This window comes from Oreochromis niloticus, linkage group LG3, assembly GCF_001858045.2.
Source record: "Oreochromis niloticus isolate F11D_XX linkage group LG3, O_niloticus_UMD_NMBU, whole genome shotgun sequence".
Taxonomy (NCBI): Eukaryota; Metazoa; Chordata; class Actinopteri; order Cichliformes; family Cichlidae; genus Oreochromis; species Oreochromis niloticus.
Genome location: NC_031967.2, coordinates 53,796,893 through 53,815,335, shown reverse-complemented (window position 1 = coordinate 53,815,335; position 18,443 = coordinate 53,796,893). Strand labels below are relative to the sequence as shown.

At 41.4% G+C, this 18,443-nt stretch overlaps 1 protein-coding gene across 1 annotated transcript; it reads left to right on the top strand.

Moving 5' to 3' along the window:
- Positions 1–4,581: 4,581 nt before the first annotated feature.
- LOC109201337 (tripartite motif-containing protein 16-like) lies at positions 4,582–6,991 on the top strand. Its single transcript, XM_019356953.2, has one exon. The coding sequence runs from the start codon at positions 4,603–4,605 to the stop codon at positions 6,274–6,276; it is 1,674 nt and encodes a 557-aa protein (XP_019212498.1). The 5' UTR covers positions 4,582–4,602; the 3' UTR covers positions 6,277–6,991.
- The last annotated feature ends 11,452 nt before the right edge of the window (positions 6,992–18,443 follow it).

Below are 18,443 nucleotides of genomic sequence, written 5' to 3'. Positions count from 1 at the left end.
ATTTAGAAGGCATAAATTAGTGGTTTGTTTTATTTTACTTTGATTACACGTAAACTTCAGAGTGGCAGACCTTAAAGCTACTGAGGTCTCAGAGTAAGGATTGAAGATGGTGGCTAAATATTAGCGGTGGCAGCATAAATACTCACGTATGTTGCTGTTGCCATCACGTTTTCATTAGTAGCAAGCAAGCTAAGCGCAGGGTTGAGGGTTAAGCAAGAATTCCCACCCTCATGAACACAAACGACTAATCGGCACTCGCCCAACGTGAAGACAAACAAAAATGGACACTGTACACACACTCAGAGTGCCCAAACATACTCTATACCCCAGGTCCAGGTACCATCGTCCCTAGAGGTACAATCTGCCCCTAGACCCATGAGATGTTACCTTTTCCCCTGCATTATCATAATCAGAATACTTTATTGATCCCTAGGGGAAATTATTTTTCGTTAATTTAGTGCGCATGCGCCAACCAGCGTGCAGCCTGTTACAGTCGCTCCTGCTTTTTCTCTTAGTTTAGCTCTGTTTTCTTACTTATTCTTTTTTTTCTGACTTGTATTTTCATCCATTTATTATCTTCCACTCAATCATGTGGATTGAGAGAGTTTTTGTTCTTCTGGTGGCCGTGCAACTATTACTTTTATCAAGGAACGGGACCGTGGCACATCTCCTACACGCACGGACTGTTTACTCCAGAGATCAGCTGATCGCCCTGATACCGGCCGGCTTGCTGGCCAGAGCCGCAGAAGTACCAGCTGAAATTTGGAGAAAAACACATCGGGGATGCAGAGGTCAAGGACAGAAGAGAAGAAAGAAGGAGACGGTGAGACAGCGCTCGAAGTGAGGAGGAGGTATAAACCGTGTCTATCGTAATGGGAAATGTGCGATCGTTATCGAATGAAATCAACAAGCTCTCAGCACTGGTACGGAGTCAGTGGGAATACCGAGAGTGTAGCCTGATGTGTTTCACTGAATCATGGATGCACCAGGACATTCCCGACGTGAATGCTTCCATGGAAGGCTTCCACACTGTTCGGGCGCACAGGGACAGCATCGCTAGCAGTAAGCGGAAAGGAGGTCGGTTTGCTGTTTTAGTTAACAACCGGTGGTGTAACCCTGCCAACATTAGCTGCATTTTTAAGTAAATAGTTGTATATAACTTTATTGTTTACAAAAATTATGCATTAGTTTTTCAAATGTATAATTTATATTTGTTTAACCTCTGTATTGTGTCTTCTCGGGCCTTTAAATGAACGAATGGGGTCAAGTCGATTTTGTAGCAACAGCAATCATATTCCATACATAAGGATGGGAGAAATAACCCACAGCAAATAATGTTTAACCAAAAATAACTGCACCTTCCTTACCTCTACTGGAATCCTCCATTACTCTCTGAGGAATACCCAGAATTCCTTGCCCTTCGTAGTTATTGCAGGGTGACATTTGCAACAGTAGGTGGCGCCAATGTCCCCATTTAACTTGAACCTTATTTACACTATGTTACGTTTGAATTTCAAGTTATGTAGCGATGCGTGTGGAAGCAGTCTTGCCATCTGTAATTAACCCGGATCAAACAGGCTTTATTAAAGGGAGATATGCCTTTTCTAACCTTAGACGTTTGTTTAATGTTCTTTACAATCCCTCAGACTCCAACAGCCCTGAGTTTGGGATCAGTCTAGATGCTGAGAAGGCTTTTGACAGGGTCGAGTGGGGATACCTTTTTTATGTTTTGGAGAAATTCGGCTTTGGTAAAATAATCATCTCCTGGTTGAAACTTCTTTATACTTCCCCGCTTGCCGCTGTCAAAACAAATGGCACATGTTCTGACTTTTTTCCCCTGTTTAGGGGGACTAGGCAGGGCTGTCCCATGTCGCCGTTGCTCTTTGCACTTGCAATTGAGCCCCTGGCCATATCGCTGAGATCAAACCCAGATATCACCGGGGTTACTAGATATGGTATAGAACAAAGGGTCTCCTTATACGCGGATGATTTGCTTCTTTATATCTCAGAACCAGCATCCTCATTTCCTATGGTGCTCTCAATATTTGAACAGTTTAGCCTTATTTCTGGCTATAAGCTGAATCTCACCAAGAGTGAACTTAGGGGTTAAAATTACAAATCAATTTCATGCTCTTTTCAAGCTTAATTTTGACCCACTTGTGAAGAAAGTTAGGCAGGATTTGGACAGATGGTCTCTACTCCATCTGTCTGTAGCAGGGCGCATAAATACAATTAAAATGAACATCCTCCCAAGATTTTCTTTTCTTTTTCAGTGTGTCCCTGTATTTATCCCAATTTCCTTTTTTGTTAAATTAGACAAGATTCTCTCTGGGTTCATTTGGAACAAAAAAAACCCTAGAATACGCAAGACATATCTTCAAAGACCGAAAAAGATGGGAGGGATGGCTTTACCAAACCTTATGTTCTATTATTGGGCATGTAATATTCGTATTCTCAGGTACTGGCTACAGGGGGAAGGCATGAATAATGCCCCGGCGTGGCTGAGCTTGGAGATTTCCTCTTGTGCCTTATCCTCTTTACCAGCCCTGATTTATGCCCAAAAGCAGCCTCCGAGTGCAGGTTTTTATAATAACTCTATTGTCAAAGTTACCTTGAAAATATGGTATCAATTTCGTCGTTATTTTAAGTTGACCCTTTTTTCCCTTCAGTCACCTATTTTGAAAAATCCCTCTTTTCAGCCTTCATTAGTTGATGGTGCTTTTTATTTGTGGGCCTCTTTGGGTATCAGGTCTTTTTCTGATCTGTATATTCAGAATACATTTGCCTCCTTTGAACAACTTTCATTGAAATTTGGCCTTCCAAAAAGTCACTTTTTTCGCTACATACAAATCCGGAGTTTTGTTAAAGAGAAATCCTCTCAGTTCCCATCTAGATCTCCTTGTCATGACTTTGATAACATCACAGGGCCTGATTTCCTGTCTGTATGGGAGAATATGTTCCTTTGGCAACTTCTCAACCTCAGCTATTAAAAAGGCATGGGAGCAGGATTTGGGGTGTGTGATTCAGGATGACTCTTGGGATAAAATTCTTTACCGGGTCCATGGCTCCTCACTATGTGCCAAACACGGGTTGATTCAATGTAAGATTTTGCACCGCGTACACTGGACTAAAGCCAGATTAGCTCAAATATACCCCAACCTTAGCCCTGATTGCGACCGTTGTCATCAAACACCTGCCTCTCTAATACATATGTTTTGGTCATGTCCATCCCTCAAACAATACTGGATTAATATTTTTCTGACTTTATCAAAGATCATCCAGCTAACCCTCCAACCTGTGCCCTTAACTGCTTTGTTTGGGGTTCTTCCTGATACAGTTGTCTTGCCGACGCCCCAAGCGGATTTGGTAGCATTTCTCACCTTATTGGCAAGACGCAGATTATTGTTATGTTGGAAATCCCCTTCTCCCCCATCCTGGGAAATCTGGATCAGAGACGCTTTGCATTTTAGCAAACTCGAAAAGATTAAATTCACCCTGCGTGGGTCTATGGCCAAATTTTTTAAGATCTGGCAACCCTTTTTTGACCATGTTCAGACTTTGCGGTCTCGCAACGCTCCCAATTAGCCAGCTCAGACTTTACTCTATTTTATTTCATCTTATGTTTAAGTATATGGACTCTATTGTGCCTGCGCCTTATGATGGTATCTACTTACCTACTTTATACATATTTCTTTTCTCTTACAGATTTGACCTATCTTTACAACTAAGCTGACCACTCACTATGTTTTTTTTGTTTGTTTGTTTTGTTTTGTTTTTGTTTTTTGTTTTGTTTTGTTTTTTGTTTTTTTTGTTTTTTTTGTTGTTGTTTGTTTTGTTTTTTTGTGCCCATCTCCATTCAAATGACATATGTAAATGTTCCATCTTTTTTTAGTGTCTGTGTGAGGGTGTGGGCTCTGAAACTCTCCACATCTCTCTGTACACTCAGGAACTGTTATCTTGTACTCCAGGGTTTACTATTCGTATTATTAGACTGGACCCTTTCTTTTTTCATTTTGTATACCCACTGGTACTCCTATAATTATGAGGTGGGAGTGTATGTTTAAAAAAAAAAAAAAAAAAAAAAAAAAAGAATTTCAAGTTATGGAAATAATTCACTAAGCAAGTTTGTGGTTCTTTACATTTACTTTTTTCCTACTAGGATTTTATGTTTTTTGTGTGATTTCAGATCAGTTGTGTTAATACATTATGTCAATGAAAAAATAACTAAACTCAGACATGTCATGTTGGATTTATCTAAAACTACAAATGAAGAACTGTTTGTTCATTTGTAAAGTGAAGTTTATTTCTATAGAAGAAATAGAATTTTAAAAAGGGTATCGCTCTCAAACCGCTCCTCTTCCTGGAGTGAAGCACAGCCTGATAACCCTCCCTCTTATTCCTGCTCTTAAACACAGCACCTCCTCTCTGTCCACGTGTTTCCTCGTTCCCTCCCCTTCAAATCCGCAATTTGAAGATGGGTGTAACCAACATGTGGTGACATGTAAGAGCTGTCAGGCTCCATTTACTGCAGAAAGACATGTTGTTGAGATCAGAGCTCAGACAAGTTTCAATTATACACATTTACTGACACTGAGAGGAGAAATGGCACAGAAAGGAGTTCAGCTGGACCGAGAAACCTTCTCTTGTTCCATTAGTTTGGATCTATTGAAGGATCCAGTGACTATTCCCTGTGGACACAGCTACTGCAAGAACTGTATTAAAAGTTTCTGGGATGAAGAGGACATGAAGGGAATCCACAGCTGCCCTCAGTGCAGGAAGACTTTCACACCGAAACCTGTCCTGGAGAAAAACATCATTTTAGCAGCTTTAGCGGAGCAGCTGAAGAAGACTGGACTCCAGACTGCTCCAGCTGATCACTGCTATGCTGGACCTGAAGATGTGGCCTGTGATGTCTGCACTGGGAGGAAACTGAAAGCTATCAAGTCTTGTTTAGTCTGTGTGATCTCTTATTGTGAGAAACATATTCAGCTTCATCTGGAGTCTCCTGCCTTTGAAAAACACAAGCTGGTGGCCCCCTCCAAGAAGCTCCAGGAGATCATCTGCTCTCGTCATGATGAGGTGATGAAGATTTTCTGTCGTACTGATCAGCAGAGTATCTGTTATCTCTGCACAATGGATGAACATAAAGGCCATGAAACAGTCCCAGCTGCAGCAGAAAGGACTGAGAAGCAGAAGGAGCTCGAGGTGAGACGACTAAACATCCAGCAGAGAATCCAGGAGCGAGAGAAAGATGTGAAGCTGCTTCAACAGGAGGTGGAGGCCATCAATGGCTCTGCTGATAAAGCAGTGGAGGACAGTGAGAAGATGTTCACTGAGCTGATCCATGTCATCATGAGAAGAAGATCTGATGTGAAGCAGCAGGTCAGATCCCAGCAGGAAACTGAAGTGAGTCGAGTCAAAGAGCTTCAGGAGAAGCTGGAGCAGGAGATCGCTGAGCTGAAGAGGAAAGACGGCGAGCTGGAGCAGCTCTCACACACAGAGGATCACAACCAGTTTCTACACAACTACCCCTCACTGTCAGCACTCAGTGAGTCTACACACTCATCCAGCATCAATATTCGTCCTCTGAGCTACTTTGAGGATGTGACAGCAGCTGTGTCAGAGACCAGAGATAAACTACAGGACATTCTGAGAGAGGAATGGACAAACATCTCACTGACAGTCACTGAAGTGGATGTTTTACTGTCACCACCAGAGCCAAAGACCAGAGCTGGATTCTTAAAATATTCACATGAAATCACACTGGATCCAAACACAGCAAACACACATCTGTTATTATCTGAGGGGAACAAAAAAGCAACATTTATGGAACAACAACAGTCTTATTCTGATCATCCAGACAGATTCACTGAATGTTCTCAGGTCCTGAGTAGACAGAGCCTGACTGGACGTTGTTACTGGGAGGTGGAGTGGAGAGGGGGAGGAGTATTTGTAGCAGTCGCATACAAGAATATATGCAGAGAAGAGAGCTTAGATGAATGTGTATTTGGATGGAATGACAAATCTTGGGCATTATGTTATTACACAAATAGTTTTCAATTTTGGCACAACAATGTCCACACTGACCTCTCAGGTCCTCTGTCCTCCAGAGTAGGAGTGTACCTGGATCACAGAGCAGGTATTCTGTCTTTCTACAGCGTCTCTGAAACCATGACTCTCCTCCACAGAGTCCAGACCACATTCACTCAGCCGCTCCATGCTGGACTTTATCTTTCTGAAGTTGGAGACAGTGCAGAGTTGATTAAAGTCAGATAGACAGAGAAGATAGGTCCATGTTGATCCCTGATCGTTATATGTACTTGTGTAGTTTCTAAATGAGGCTTTACATTTTAGAAGCTGAGAAGTTCAGTGTTCCATTGATTCAAACTGTACTTACATTTATAGACCGTACATCATTATAAATCTGCATTTGTTCTTATGGCTGATAATCATGCGAGTTTAAATTATACTACTCTTCATATTCAGCATGTTTAAAATCTTTCGTCAGTCTGGTTAGATGTTTTATTCTGTATTTGCTGTAGTGGGTCGTCAAATGCGAAAATATATATAAATATATTGGAGCTGCAGTGATTCATCAGTTAGTCAATGATTAGAGATGTCAAGGTCCTGGATTGGTGACCGAGTGTTTTGTGTATTATTATTATTGTTATTCTAGGATTTCTTTGTTGTTTATGACCTCTAGTCCTCTGATTTCTGTTTTTGTATTCTAATTGTTAAGCTTTGTTCCGGTGCCCTTTTATTTTTGAAGTTTAGTCCTGTCCCCAGTCTTTTTCCTGTTTTACTCTGAAGTCCACTGTACTATGTTTTGCTTCCTCCCAATTTCATCTTCGTAATCAGCGTCAGCTGTGTCTCCCAGGTGTTTGCTCTTTGCCCTTTTTCCCTTCCGTATTTAGTGTCTGCATGTGTTCCTGTTTGTTGTCACGTCGTCCCTTATACTTGTTCGTGTGTTCTGTTCATGTTCAGTTTTTGTCAGGCTAACAGAGGGACTCACATGCAGACTGTGTTCTAATAAATATAAAGGCGACTTTTTACAAAAGGGCTTAACCACAGTGGTACATATATGTACAGTGAGTTGGGCAGGGGGTCCAGGGAAAAGAGGGAAGGGAATCCACACTTGCTCTCCTCTTCAGCCACTCTCGTCCTGCTCTGCTCTTGCGAACATTTTTCTTGTGAAAAAGGGGGGCCTGGCAAAAAAAGTTTGGGAACCACTGACTTAAACCATTTGTGTCTCTGTTATGAAAATGGAGGACAGATGAATGACCACATGTTCTACAGGCCAAACGCTTAGCACAGCCCTTGCTTTTGTGGCCAGCACATAAACAGCCAAAGGGGCGATCGTGGCTCAAGAGTTGGGAGTTCGCCTTGTAATCGGAAGGTTGCAGATTCGAGCCCCGGCTCGGACATTCTCGGTCGTTGTGTCCTTGGGCAAGACACTTCACCCGTTGCCTACTGGTGGTGGTCAGAGGGCCCGGTGGCGCCAGTGTCCGGCAGCCTCGCCTCTGTCAGTGCGGCCCAGGGTGGCTGTGGCTACAACGTAGCTGCCATCACCAGTGTGTGAATGGGTGGATGACTGGATATGTAAAGCGCTTTGGGGTCCTTAGGGAGTAGAAAGTGCTATACAAATACAGGCCATTTACCATTTCGTCTCTATGCTTCATCTGCTTAAACTGCTGACACTCCTCCAGTGTGTGTTGTTGAGTACACAGACACCAGATGACTTTACTGCAGAGTCATGGTTTGTTCTGACGATCGACTTTCCCATCTTGTAAGTTTTTTCCGTGTTCATGGGTGTGACTGTAGCAGCAAAGCTGTTCCCTTTAACATGTTTGATTGGCTGTGGCTTTAATCTGTTGTCGGACAGACAGGGATTGCTAATGTTGCATTCTGAATGTCACGAAATAAAGGATCTAAATGAATTTTTACTTGCCTTTCAATAAATGCAACCGAATGTTGAAACCAAGGTCTCTTTTAGAAGTTTCCAGTATGTCATATGCAAAGGCTCTCCATTTCTCTTTCATTTTGTATTTGAAAAATTTGCATAAAATGATTTTCATGTTCATTGGCATGTCCAGTTCTTGCATAACATTTCAAAACTGCCTAGCAGCTCTCTTGGCTGTCCTGTTGTAAACTGCTCCATATAATACAAGCAGTCACTCATGTTGGCTTTTAACTTCTACAACTTGTTCAAATGCTCTGAAGAAAGTGACGGACTAAAGAGGATCACCATCAAATACAAATATTTTCCTGGATGGTAATGACAATAAACACTGTTGCTCAACAGGTGTTACCCTTATTTCACTGTAAAGTGGCAAAAAATATCCTCAGAATGTCTTTGTACAACTGTAAGAACCAACCTGCTTGGTGGAGGATCCTCAGTTTATTAAAATGAGAGGAGAAAATGATCAGTTCTTCACTGTGGTGAAGAATTCAGCCACTGTGGTATGAAGGTACAAGACCAAATCAAGGTACAGATCATATTTATATGAGTACGGTTTTATTAACCCTCATGCTGTACAGAACCTGTGATGTCCAGACAGTATTCCCTGTGTTCTGCTGTGAAATCTTTTGGATTAAGAGATTAACATAGTTGCCATGGTTTTCTCTCTTCTCTTATTTTTTGTGTGTGATCTGGAGAAGATGGGGAAAGTCACCCCCTTGCAGGCCAGAAAGAGCGGGGGCCCCATGAAACCATGGTCTGGTGCTGCCACCTACTGACATTGAAGTGCATCCAGCACTGTCAAGCAGCTGTTTTATATCTGATATGGAAGAAACTTGATACTGACACATAAGTAGGGATGGGTACAGGTATCCGGTGCTATGATGGCACCGGTTCTGACATAAACGGCAGTAACCAGACCGAAAAACAGCGCACATTTCGGTGCTTTCTTTCGGTGCTTTTTTCCCTGAGATGTCATACACTTTGAATTCTAGCCAATCATTTTACCTTTACCAGCGTAGTAGGCGGTTACGTACAGGTACGTACATTCTTTTAGAGCAAAGCTACAGATTAAAAATGCCCAAGGCAAAGCGGTCAAAAGTCTGGCTGTTCTTCACAGCAAAATATGCAAACTCAGCAGCCTGCAACAAGCCTGTGATACTGTGCAAAGGAGGTAACACCTCGAATCTGATGAAACACCTGGCGACGTATAGCATTTTGTTAAAAGCCGAGAAATGCACCGTATTTGATAGCTTGCTGCGAGACCTCACACCGAGCACATCTACTGCGGGTGTGGTGCCTGTTATCGGACCTGGAGTTAGCAACATCCCCCAAAAACCCGAAGAGTAGAGTCCTGGCCCCTAGCCCTGTCAGTGTAGCAGAAATGATGACGGATGATGATGGCAGCAGCAGCCGTTCTCCTCTGCGTGAGTAGCTTAATGTTGTTCGTGTGTAATTTACGTTGAGTAGGCTAACCACATTATTACATTAATGCATGTAAGGTGAACTAGCAATCACCGTCGTAGTTACATGCGGCTGTCTTCTTGTTTGATGGCAGATACTCCCTTCACCCTGGCCAAAAAGGCTAAAATGACCAAAGAAAAAGTAGAAAACAGCTAAACATGAAACAGTTAAACATGAGAGGTTTCTGGAAAAAGTTTGTGTTTTTTCCATTGTTTAAGCACTGCTTCCAGCCAAGAGTGATACCATATATGCCCTATAGCTGCAGAAAAGGCTAACATTGTTATCTTTTCACAAAAAAACAGCTAAACATGAGAGGTTTTTGGACAAATTGTGTGTTCTCCATTCTTTAAGCACCGGTTCGAGCACCGTTTAAGCACCGGCACTGTTTCAAAAGCACCAGTTTGGTACTGGTATCGGATAAAACCTAAACGATACCCATCCCTACACATAATTGTCACAAAATTACTATATATTATATGTTTGTAGACATCTAATGTTCCCAGTCTACCACCCAGTTTCTAAGAAAGCCCAGCCTGCACAACATGTGAAACTAGGCAGATTAGGGATGGATGCTCAGGTTGCTGTGGAGATCTTAAAAAAAAAAAAAAAAATCATTTAAAAATCAATCTGTCCTCCATAGTTTTCCACACACTGAATAGGTTGTATTTGCAGTCTATTTTAATGAATCAAACAACATATTTCCTTCACTGTCCTTTTGCCCCATCATCAAGTATGTAGCTGAAACCTCCATGGTTGGGCTCATCTTTGATGAAGATGAGAAAGTGTACAGGGTGGAGATAGGGAATTTGACCTGGTGGTGCTCACAAAATAACCTGAAGCTGAACGTCCTTAAAACAAAAGAACTCATAATGGACTTCAGGAGACACAAACAGATCCACTCTGCTCTTATAATAAATGGTGAACACATCTCCCACAGCTTCTTCTTCTGAGCCATTTGGACTGTTGACAAACACTATCCCCCCACACCCCACCCTACCCACCCACTTACCTCACCAATCTGAGCCATGGCCTGAGTAACCCCCATTGCTCAGACCACACACAGACTATTCATATCAAGTCTTTTCTTTGCACTACTTCCAAGCAGTTTGCAACTATTTCGTTGTTTGCCTTTCACTTATTTTTGTATATATCCCTCCTGTGACATGTGCACTGACAATAAAGGGCTATTCTATTCTTGTCAGTTATTCATTTAATAACACTGGGGAGCAGACCTGCTCTCTCTCATTTATAAGGTTGCAGTACTGTGCCAGCTGCAGATGGTTTATCTTTCAGCTGCTCTTTAGTGCTTTCATCATTACTGAGGCTTTGCTGATGGTGTTGATTTAGCTCAGCAACTTTGATGAACAAAGTTTAACTAGGTTTTGTTTATGTGTCTTTTAGAAATCCTCTGGTTCTGATCATTCCGATCTCTCTGCTGAGCTGCACAGGTGCTGAGGTAGGTGCAACCCAGTGCCAATGAGGTGTTCCTAATACAGCGACCAGCTGGTGTTTGCATGGTGTATAAAGGCATCAGTCACAGAACAATAAAAGCCAGTAGGTGGCAGTAGAGAAGCTTAAGTTTGCCCAACATGTGATGATTTTCATCTGACCATAACATACCAACAAATCGTCGGTATGTCACGCATTGAATGAGAATCTCTGCGACTGCTACACAGATTACAAGTTTTTCAATCTTACAAACAAACTGATGAACAGACAGAAATATAACAGACAAACATTTAATTCAGTTTGCTTTATAAATACCAGGTAAAACAGCAGTCAACTCAAGGCACTTTATGTAATAAATGGTAAACGGCCGGTATTTGCATAGCGCTTTACTTAGTCCCTAAGGACCCCAAAGCACTTTGCACTACATTCAGTCATTCAACCACTGATGGCAAGCTACATTGGAGCCACAGCTGCCCTGGGGCGCACTGCCACCGGGCCCTCTGGCCACCACCAGTACGCAATGGGTGAAGTGTCTTGCCCAAGGACACAACAACCGAGACTGTCGGAGCCGGGGCTCGAACCGGCAACCGTTCGATTACAAGACGAACTGCCAACTCTTGAGCCACGATCGCCCCCCGTAAAGAGTCCCAATAAACAGTTTACAGGTAAACACTTTAATACAGTAATCGTGCTGCACCAGAATCTTCCACTTTATCCGGTGGTGAATTGGCCTCTCTATTAATTAGTTCTTCTGCAGCATTGAAAAACTCTTCCCATCGTTCCTCATCTATCTTTTCGTTCATTAAAACAGTCAGGTTTTCTTTTGCTTTTGTCCTTAGAAGCTCTTTCCACACAGTTTCCTCCTCTCCCAGAATCAGTTTGTAAAATGTCTTTTTACTGTCCAAGCAATTTAATGTTTTTTGTTGTTTTGTTTTGTTTTTTTATAGCATTTCCCAGATCTAAAATAAGACATGAAAGATGTTCCAACAATGACAAGCAAGGGGAAATTGTAGCCAGTGCGCTGAAACAAAAAACCAAAAAAAAACCCCCCCCCCCCCCCCCAAAAAAGAAAAAAAAAAACACAAAATATTTTTCTGACATATTATTATCACAGGTTAAAACACACGATATATAAAAAGAAAGAAAACCACTTACCTTGGACTCGCTGTTCAGTTCAGTGATGCGTAATCGCTCCTCATAAGTGAGCTTCCACTTTTTGCAAGGTAACAGTGCCTCTTTGGTTTTGTTAGAGTGATTGCTCAGACAGCAGACATATATGAGTCTCCACTGAAAAACAGATATTCAGCCCACAGCGAACTAACTAAAACTGCTTTTAAAAACTGACAGATGAAAGAAATGCAAAATTTAGGCCATTTACATAATTTTTGACATTCATGATCACATGTGTATCTACAGATTCTCCAAAAGGAACTTGTCATGGAAATTTTAACAATAACCTGCAACACACCCAGTGAGCTTGATTTGAAGTGGGTTTAATAAACACATTGCAATGTGGAGAGAGCATCCCAGTGAAACACCAGGACCATCTCTGAATTGTGGCCACCGTCCTTACATCTTATATATGTAACACGCGGGGACACTAAAGCGGTCGCGCCAGAATGTCGTGCTAAAAAGAAAGATTCTTTAAAATACAAGGGGGAGCAAGCGTGTCAGATACCACGGGCACAGAGATGAAGCAGGTCTGGTCAGAAACAGTTTATTACTAGGCCAGGGAGCACAAATAAAAACACCCTTAATATATACACGTAGTAAAACATTGTCAATCTACTAAAACTAAATAAAACAATTCTAAAACCCGTAAAACTACCATTTTCTACATTCACTAAAAACCCCCTGCTATAATTATGCCACATGTTCATTATGGGTCCACCAGCAGGCCAGGAATTCCTTCTTTAGAGCAGAGTCCACGCCAGCCCCGTCTTCGGCAGACAAGGAAGAGCCTCCCATCTTCTTGTCCTTCCACTGGCCCATCACTTCCCAGCCCGGCTTGCGTTCTGCACCCGAATCCATCATGCGACCACCGCCACAGCTCCCCTTGCGTCGGTCTCCTGTAAAATAACAAATAGGGGCCAGAACAATGGTCCCAGAAGCGGCCCTGGCTCATGGCCATGGCGACCCTCTCCCAACCCAGCTGTACCCAGTAAACAACAGTAGAGACTAGTGATGGGTCCTGCAACACTGACGCACCGACGCTTGTATCAAGCTCACCTAGCGATGCCTGTATCGGTGCGTGCGTCGCTTTAAGAAAAAGTCACGTGATCGATACAGCCGCTGTATCGCTCATTGCCAACGCGCCAAACTGTGTTTAAAAAGTACCGCATCCGCATCTGTCAACAAAATGAGTCACCACCAAAAAAAAACACAAAATTACTGTCGCAAAGATTAAAAAAAAAAAAAATACACATCTCTCCATAACAAAATGGACCCCGAAAGAAAAAGAAATGTTTCTGCTGTGTGGGATCATTTTGATCTTTTAACTGTAAATAAGGTAATAGTTTGTCTGTCTTTGTTTCAGTGTAATCTATCAGAATAGGAAAAACAGCAATGTGACCTGCAGTGTAAATTATTTATTTCATTTTATGCAGGTTAAATGTTGCATCTGTTCTGCGGAGCTTTCTTACACAAACAAAAGCACCTCCTCAATGTTTAGGCATTACAGAGCCAAACATGAAAATGAGGAGACAAACACACCGAGAATGAACACCGGTCGGCCTATATAGACACTGAACAGCTTTATCATCATTTTGTTTTTATTAATATGTGTTTTATTATTTTGAAATCAAGCATCTAGGAAGACTGTTCTGGACCAGGCAGTCCTGAATTTTATTATAAGGGACTGCCAACCCCTTAGTATTGTGGAGAGTGTCAAAGAGAAACATTCCAAGATCAGAGGATCCTTTAACGTACTGGGGGAATAGGAAGACATCTTATCAGAACCTTTTCCACCTGGTTTTACAGTTTTTGTGTACCCCAGCTTCATCTGTGCCTGTGAGTTTTCCAAAGCTGGGGAAATGGTGTCAAAAAAATGCAATAGACTGAATGCAAAAACATTGGATAAACTTATTTTTCTGAATAGAATTTTATAATAAACTCTGAGTCAAATGGGTAATATTACATTCACAATACTTTCATTTTAATTTTCACTTAGTGTCATTCACAATGTATTTTATAGATGTCTACAATATTTGAAATGTAAAAGATATAAAATGATTCCATGGAAAGTACAATACCTTACAGTGTATAAGTATGACTAGGTCATTGAATCAGTGTCTGTTGTGAGTCTCAAGTAAGTTGCCTGCAATGATATTTAAGGTCCAGCAGGTGTCAGTATGGAGCAAAACAGCAACACTGTGTCGACACAGTATTGATACAGTTTGGGGAATGTGCTGAAACGCTTCACGAGGCCTCATCTACCCATCACTAGTAGAGACCCTACTCACGAATGCAGGTAAACCTCTGCCCTGCTGCCAATCACACACGTTGTCTCCTACTGTTGCCGTTCCATGAGGTCAGGACTGGGTCACTGGGTCACTGGGTCACCATGTCATGCTGGCCATCTAGCATTCACCTTCCAGTCTGGGGCCTCTCTCTGTTTCAGTGCTCAGCTAGCCTGCTTTTAAAAGGTCTTTACACAGCTGATAGGCCACCTCTAGACACACCCATGCCTCAGCAGGTGATCCCTATCAGCTAATTTGTCCCATGTGTAGCCAGTCCACAGTGGATTAAAAACAGTGGCTGTATCCCAATTCAGGGTCTGCAGCCTTAAAGGCTGCATTTTAAGGCCGATTACGTCACAGTGGCGCGCCGAAGGCTGTCCCAATTCAAAGGCTGCTCGAAATGCGGCCCTCAAATGCGTCCTTCATTTCCCTGAATTTTAAGGCTGTGGCAGTGTAGACTTCGTGGCCCAACATATCCCAGAATTCATAGCGCGGCAGTCGGTGTGGATAATTTTGCCGCAGACGGCAGAAGCGGAGTGGCCGAAGAGTAAACTGTGAAAAGTAAGTACTGAATATGATGTCACTTATTTATGTGCGAATGTTTAAGAACATTAAAACATTACTGTTGGCCACATGTCGGGAAAGTTATGTGACATTAGTGATGTTTGTACTTTCAGCTGTAACTTGGTTTTAAAGCCTCTACTTCTAAATATATATATAGTTGACCTTAATCTTACAGAGAATGTGATGATTTTATGGATAATTAAAGTCAGTCATATATCCACAAACACAACAAGCTGAAAGTCAGTGATGCTGCTCGGTTTGCTGTCCTGAATATGACGGCACAAGCAGGATTCACTGCACTGTTAATGTTAGCTATGTTATATTGCTGCCTCTGTTCGGTGGTGTCGAGCCAAACGGACTTTAACGTGTGTTTGAACGAGCTGACGGTTCACTCGTTAAGCTGAAAGAAAGATGCTTTAATCACAGGAGTCACACATGTGTCCACTGTACCATCTGGGAACTCTTCTTGTTTAGCACTCGTAATAACACAAACACTAAATCCTCCTTCTCTTGTGCTGTTTTGTAGCAGTGTGTACACCTGAGACTGTCACCTGTCTGTCTGTCCTGCACTCTCTCTCTGTTTCTTTCTCTCTGATTGTGGAATAAAAGTATGAACATGTATTTATAAGTTACACTTGTGTTTGAATCCTGTAGCTTATCACACATTTGATTTCCATGTGTGACAACTGCAAGTGTCCAGAGTGAGGACAGACTGAGGGACCCACTGCTGCACATCATCTGTGAGGCTTTGCACCCCTGATGATCCACCAGGACAAACTCAGCAGTGTGTGAGGAAGAGGAGGAGGAAGAGCCAGCAGCAGCTGACAGATGGAGAGAATAGACAGACTGTTCCCTGTTTGTGAAGGACTGCTAGGAAAGTTTAAAATAACTAATTATCTGTCCTGAATCAGTCTTATTAGGTAATGTTCAAATAATGTTATCATTCCAGTGTTTTCAGTGTGGGAGAAAGTACTCAGGGCCTTCAAGTTACACACTATGAAAGGCAGCAACAAGTTTAATATTCAGAAACCTAAAGTATGTATCAGCAGCAGAATGGAGCTAAAAATAAATGTTTGTTTCAGTTCTATGAAGCTTTGAGTATTTTGGATTAGTAGCACTGCTGTGTTTGTTGCATCATATTGCTGTAATTGTTTATATGCTTTATATATTCTGAGGTAAGTTGATCTATAGTGTTACATCATATTCTATAAGGATGTTATGTGTTTGTTTACTTTCTGCCCAGTTTGACCCATTTAGCAGAAGTCAGCCTGTTTAAGGCTCTGATATCTATTCTGTATGACTTAAAGCAGTTATGACATGGTCTGATTTTCTCACCCAATAAAGGAATATTTAATACATCAGTCTACTCTTCATTCTATCAGAAACAGTTATCACAGCTCGTACATTTTCTTTTTACACATATATGTAACTAAGCATTGAGCCAAATGTAATAATGCCAACATACTGAAGGAACAACATTTGTCTCTTATATATAATACATCTGTATATACACTGTCAAAGATACTCGAGTATCTTTGAGTGAAGATTTAAGGTGATGGGAAATATAAAACACTGCAACTTGAATCTTTACTGAAGCTCAGTATTACACAGAGTTCACTCACATGAATTTCACTCACATGTGCTGCACCAGTGTACCTGCACATGTGATGTGACAATAAAAGTGATTTGATTTGAGAGTTCAAACTCACTGCTGTAATAACTTATAATGATTAATATAATAACTATAATATTGGCCATATCATATTTACACTGACTTCAGTCTCATGGACAACATTAACTAATTGTTATTTACTAGCTAATCTTATATGACTGTTCAGTACAGATATGAAGCCCAACAATCATGTTTTACAGTCCTGTGGTCTCAGCCTCAGATACTTATTAAATCACACAAAGCTCGTGTAGAAACAAACAAATGAACAAAATATGTTCTCCTTCATTTCTGTCAACCACACGTTTCCAGCTATCATGGTTGCTAGGCAACCTGGGCAGCGTGACGGAGGGTAGACCGTCCCATTTCACAAGCCTCGCACTTCCGGCCTTAGCGGTCTTTGAGTACGTGGCCCTTGAGGACCGTTGAGGCTGCGTACTTTAAGACTGCAGACCCTGAATTGGGATACAGCCTATGTCACAATAAAACACTAAAAACCATGCAATAGAAACAGAATAAAACCATGCAAATAAAACGACACTCATAAATAAACACTAAAAATCAGAATGAAAACAATATACAAGATAAATACAAATTTCCACTGTGTGACATATACAGAGACACAGACAAAGAACATTCCTCAAACTCTTACATGTTGGCCCCTCTCACGGGGGGGGGCTATACCTTCTCCCGCACAGAGAGAATTATGACCTTGTTTTCTGTTTGGCCTCGCCTGAGGATTTACATCCCTGATAAGCAGAAGGAGTCTCACTATCTGTTTAATGTCTCCCATTACAATGGCCTCACTGTGTTAACATTCCACATGCATGTAAACTAGTGACAGGAGTGCTCTTACTATGGTAAAGTGAGAAAGTGATATTACTATAATTAATGTGATATAATTAAATATGTGATTAATATATGAGAAAAAAAATCTGCCACCACAAACTGTTGGTCCACAGCATTAAGTCAAATATTATTATACACGGCAAAAACATGTAAATGCTACAATCAAGCACTTTTGATTTGCAAGTGCTTTCAAAGTTCCTGCTAAACAAAATTGTCGTGATAAAAATGACAATAATAGCGATGTAGGCACATCGTTTTCCAGAAGAAAAAAAAAGGTCTCCATTGCCAGTCTTATCTGCTGTGTCCTGGTTATACTCTCTGAAAACTAACAGGAGATTGTACAGCTCCCATTTTCCTGTGAACGTCTGCCAGGTTTTTTCCACATTTCCTAATTCTTCGAAATATCCATAAGACAGCTGAACATGTTATTGACCTGTCCTTTCGTGCATGACCGCTAGAGGTCACTTAAATTCAAAACCTAAGATTGAACATGGAAACGTGGTGGAACAGCTGGTTTAGAGATACTTTTTCTTCTTTTTTTCTTTTGAAGAGGACAGTCTTATAACTTATTTTCAATTTCCTGTTAAATGATTAGAAGAAAACCGTTTTTTCCCTACCCACCTATATCAGAATAGTTAAGAAAAAAAAACATGCACAGAGCCAGAGGGCGGGGCTTACTTTTCTCGTGTCCTCAGAGTTTAAATGGAAAAAACAACAACAACAAAAAAACCCCCATCACATCAGTGCGAGGAAGGATGAAGGAAACATCTCTGCAATGTCTGCTCAGTAAGTAATAGACCTCTTTAAATTACCTGAAGACCCTTTTTACATTTTTCTTAGTTCCTGATTAATGACAGATAAAGTTTTGACAAGTGAAACAGAATTTAAGTTTAAAACACAAAGTGGACACTTGACGAGTTGGAAGTTTGGCCATCTTAACACAAACAAACAAGCTGTGAAAAACTTAGAAAGGCAAATTAAAATGTCTGCATGCAACACCACCAGCATTCATTAATAATAAATAAACAAATAA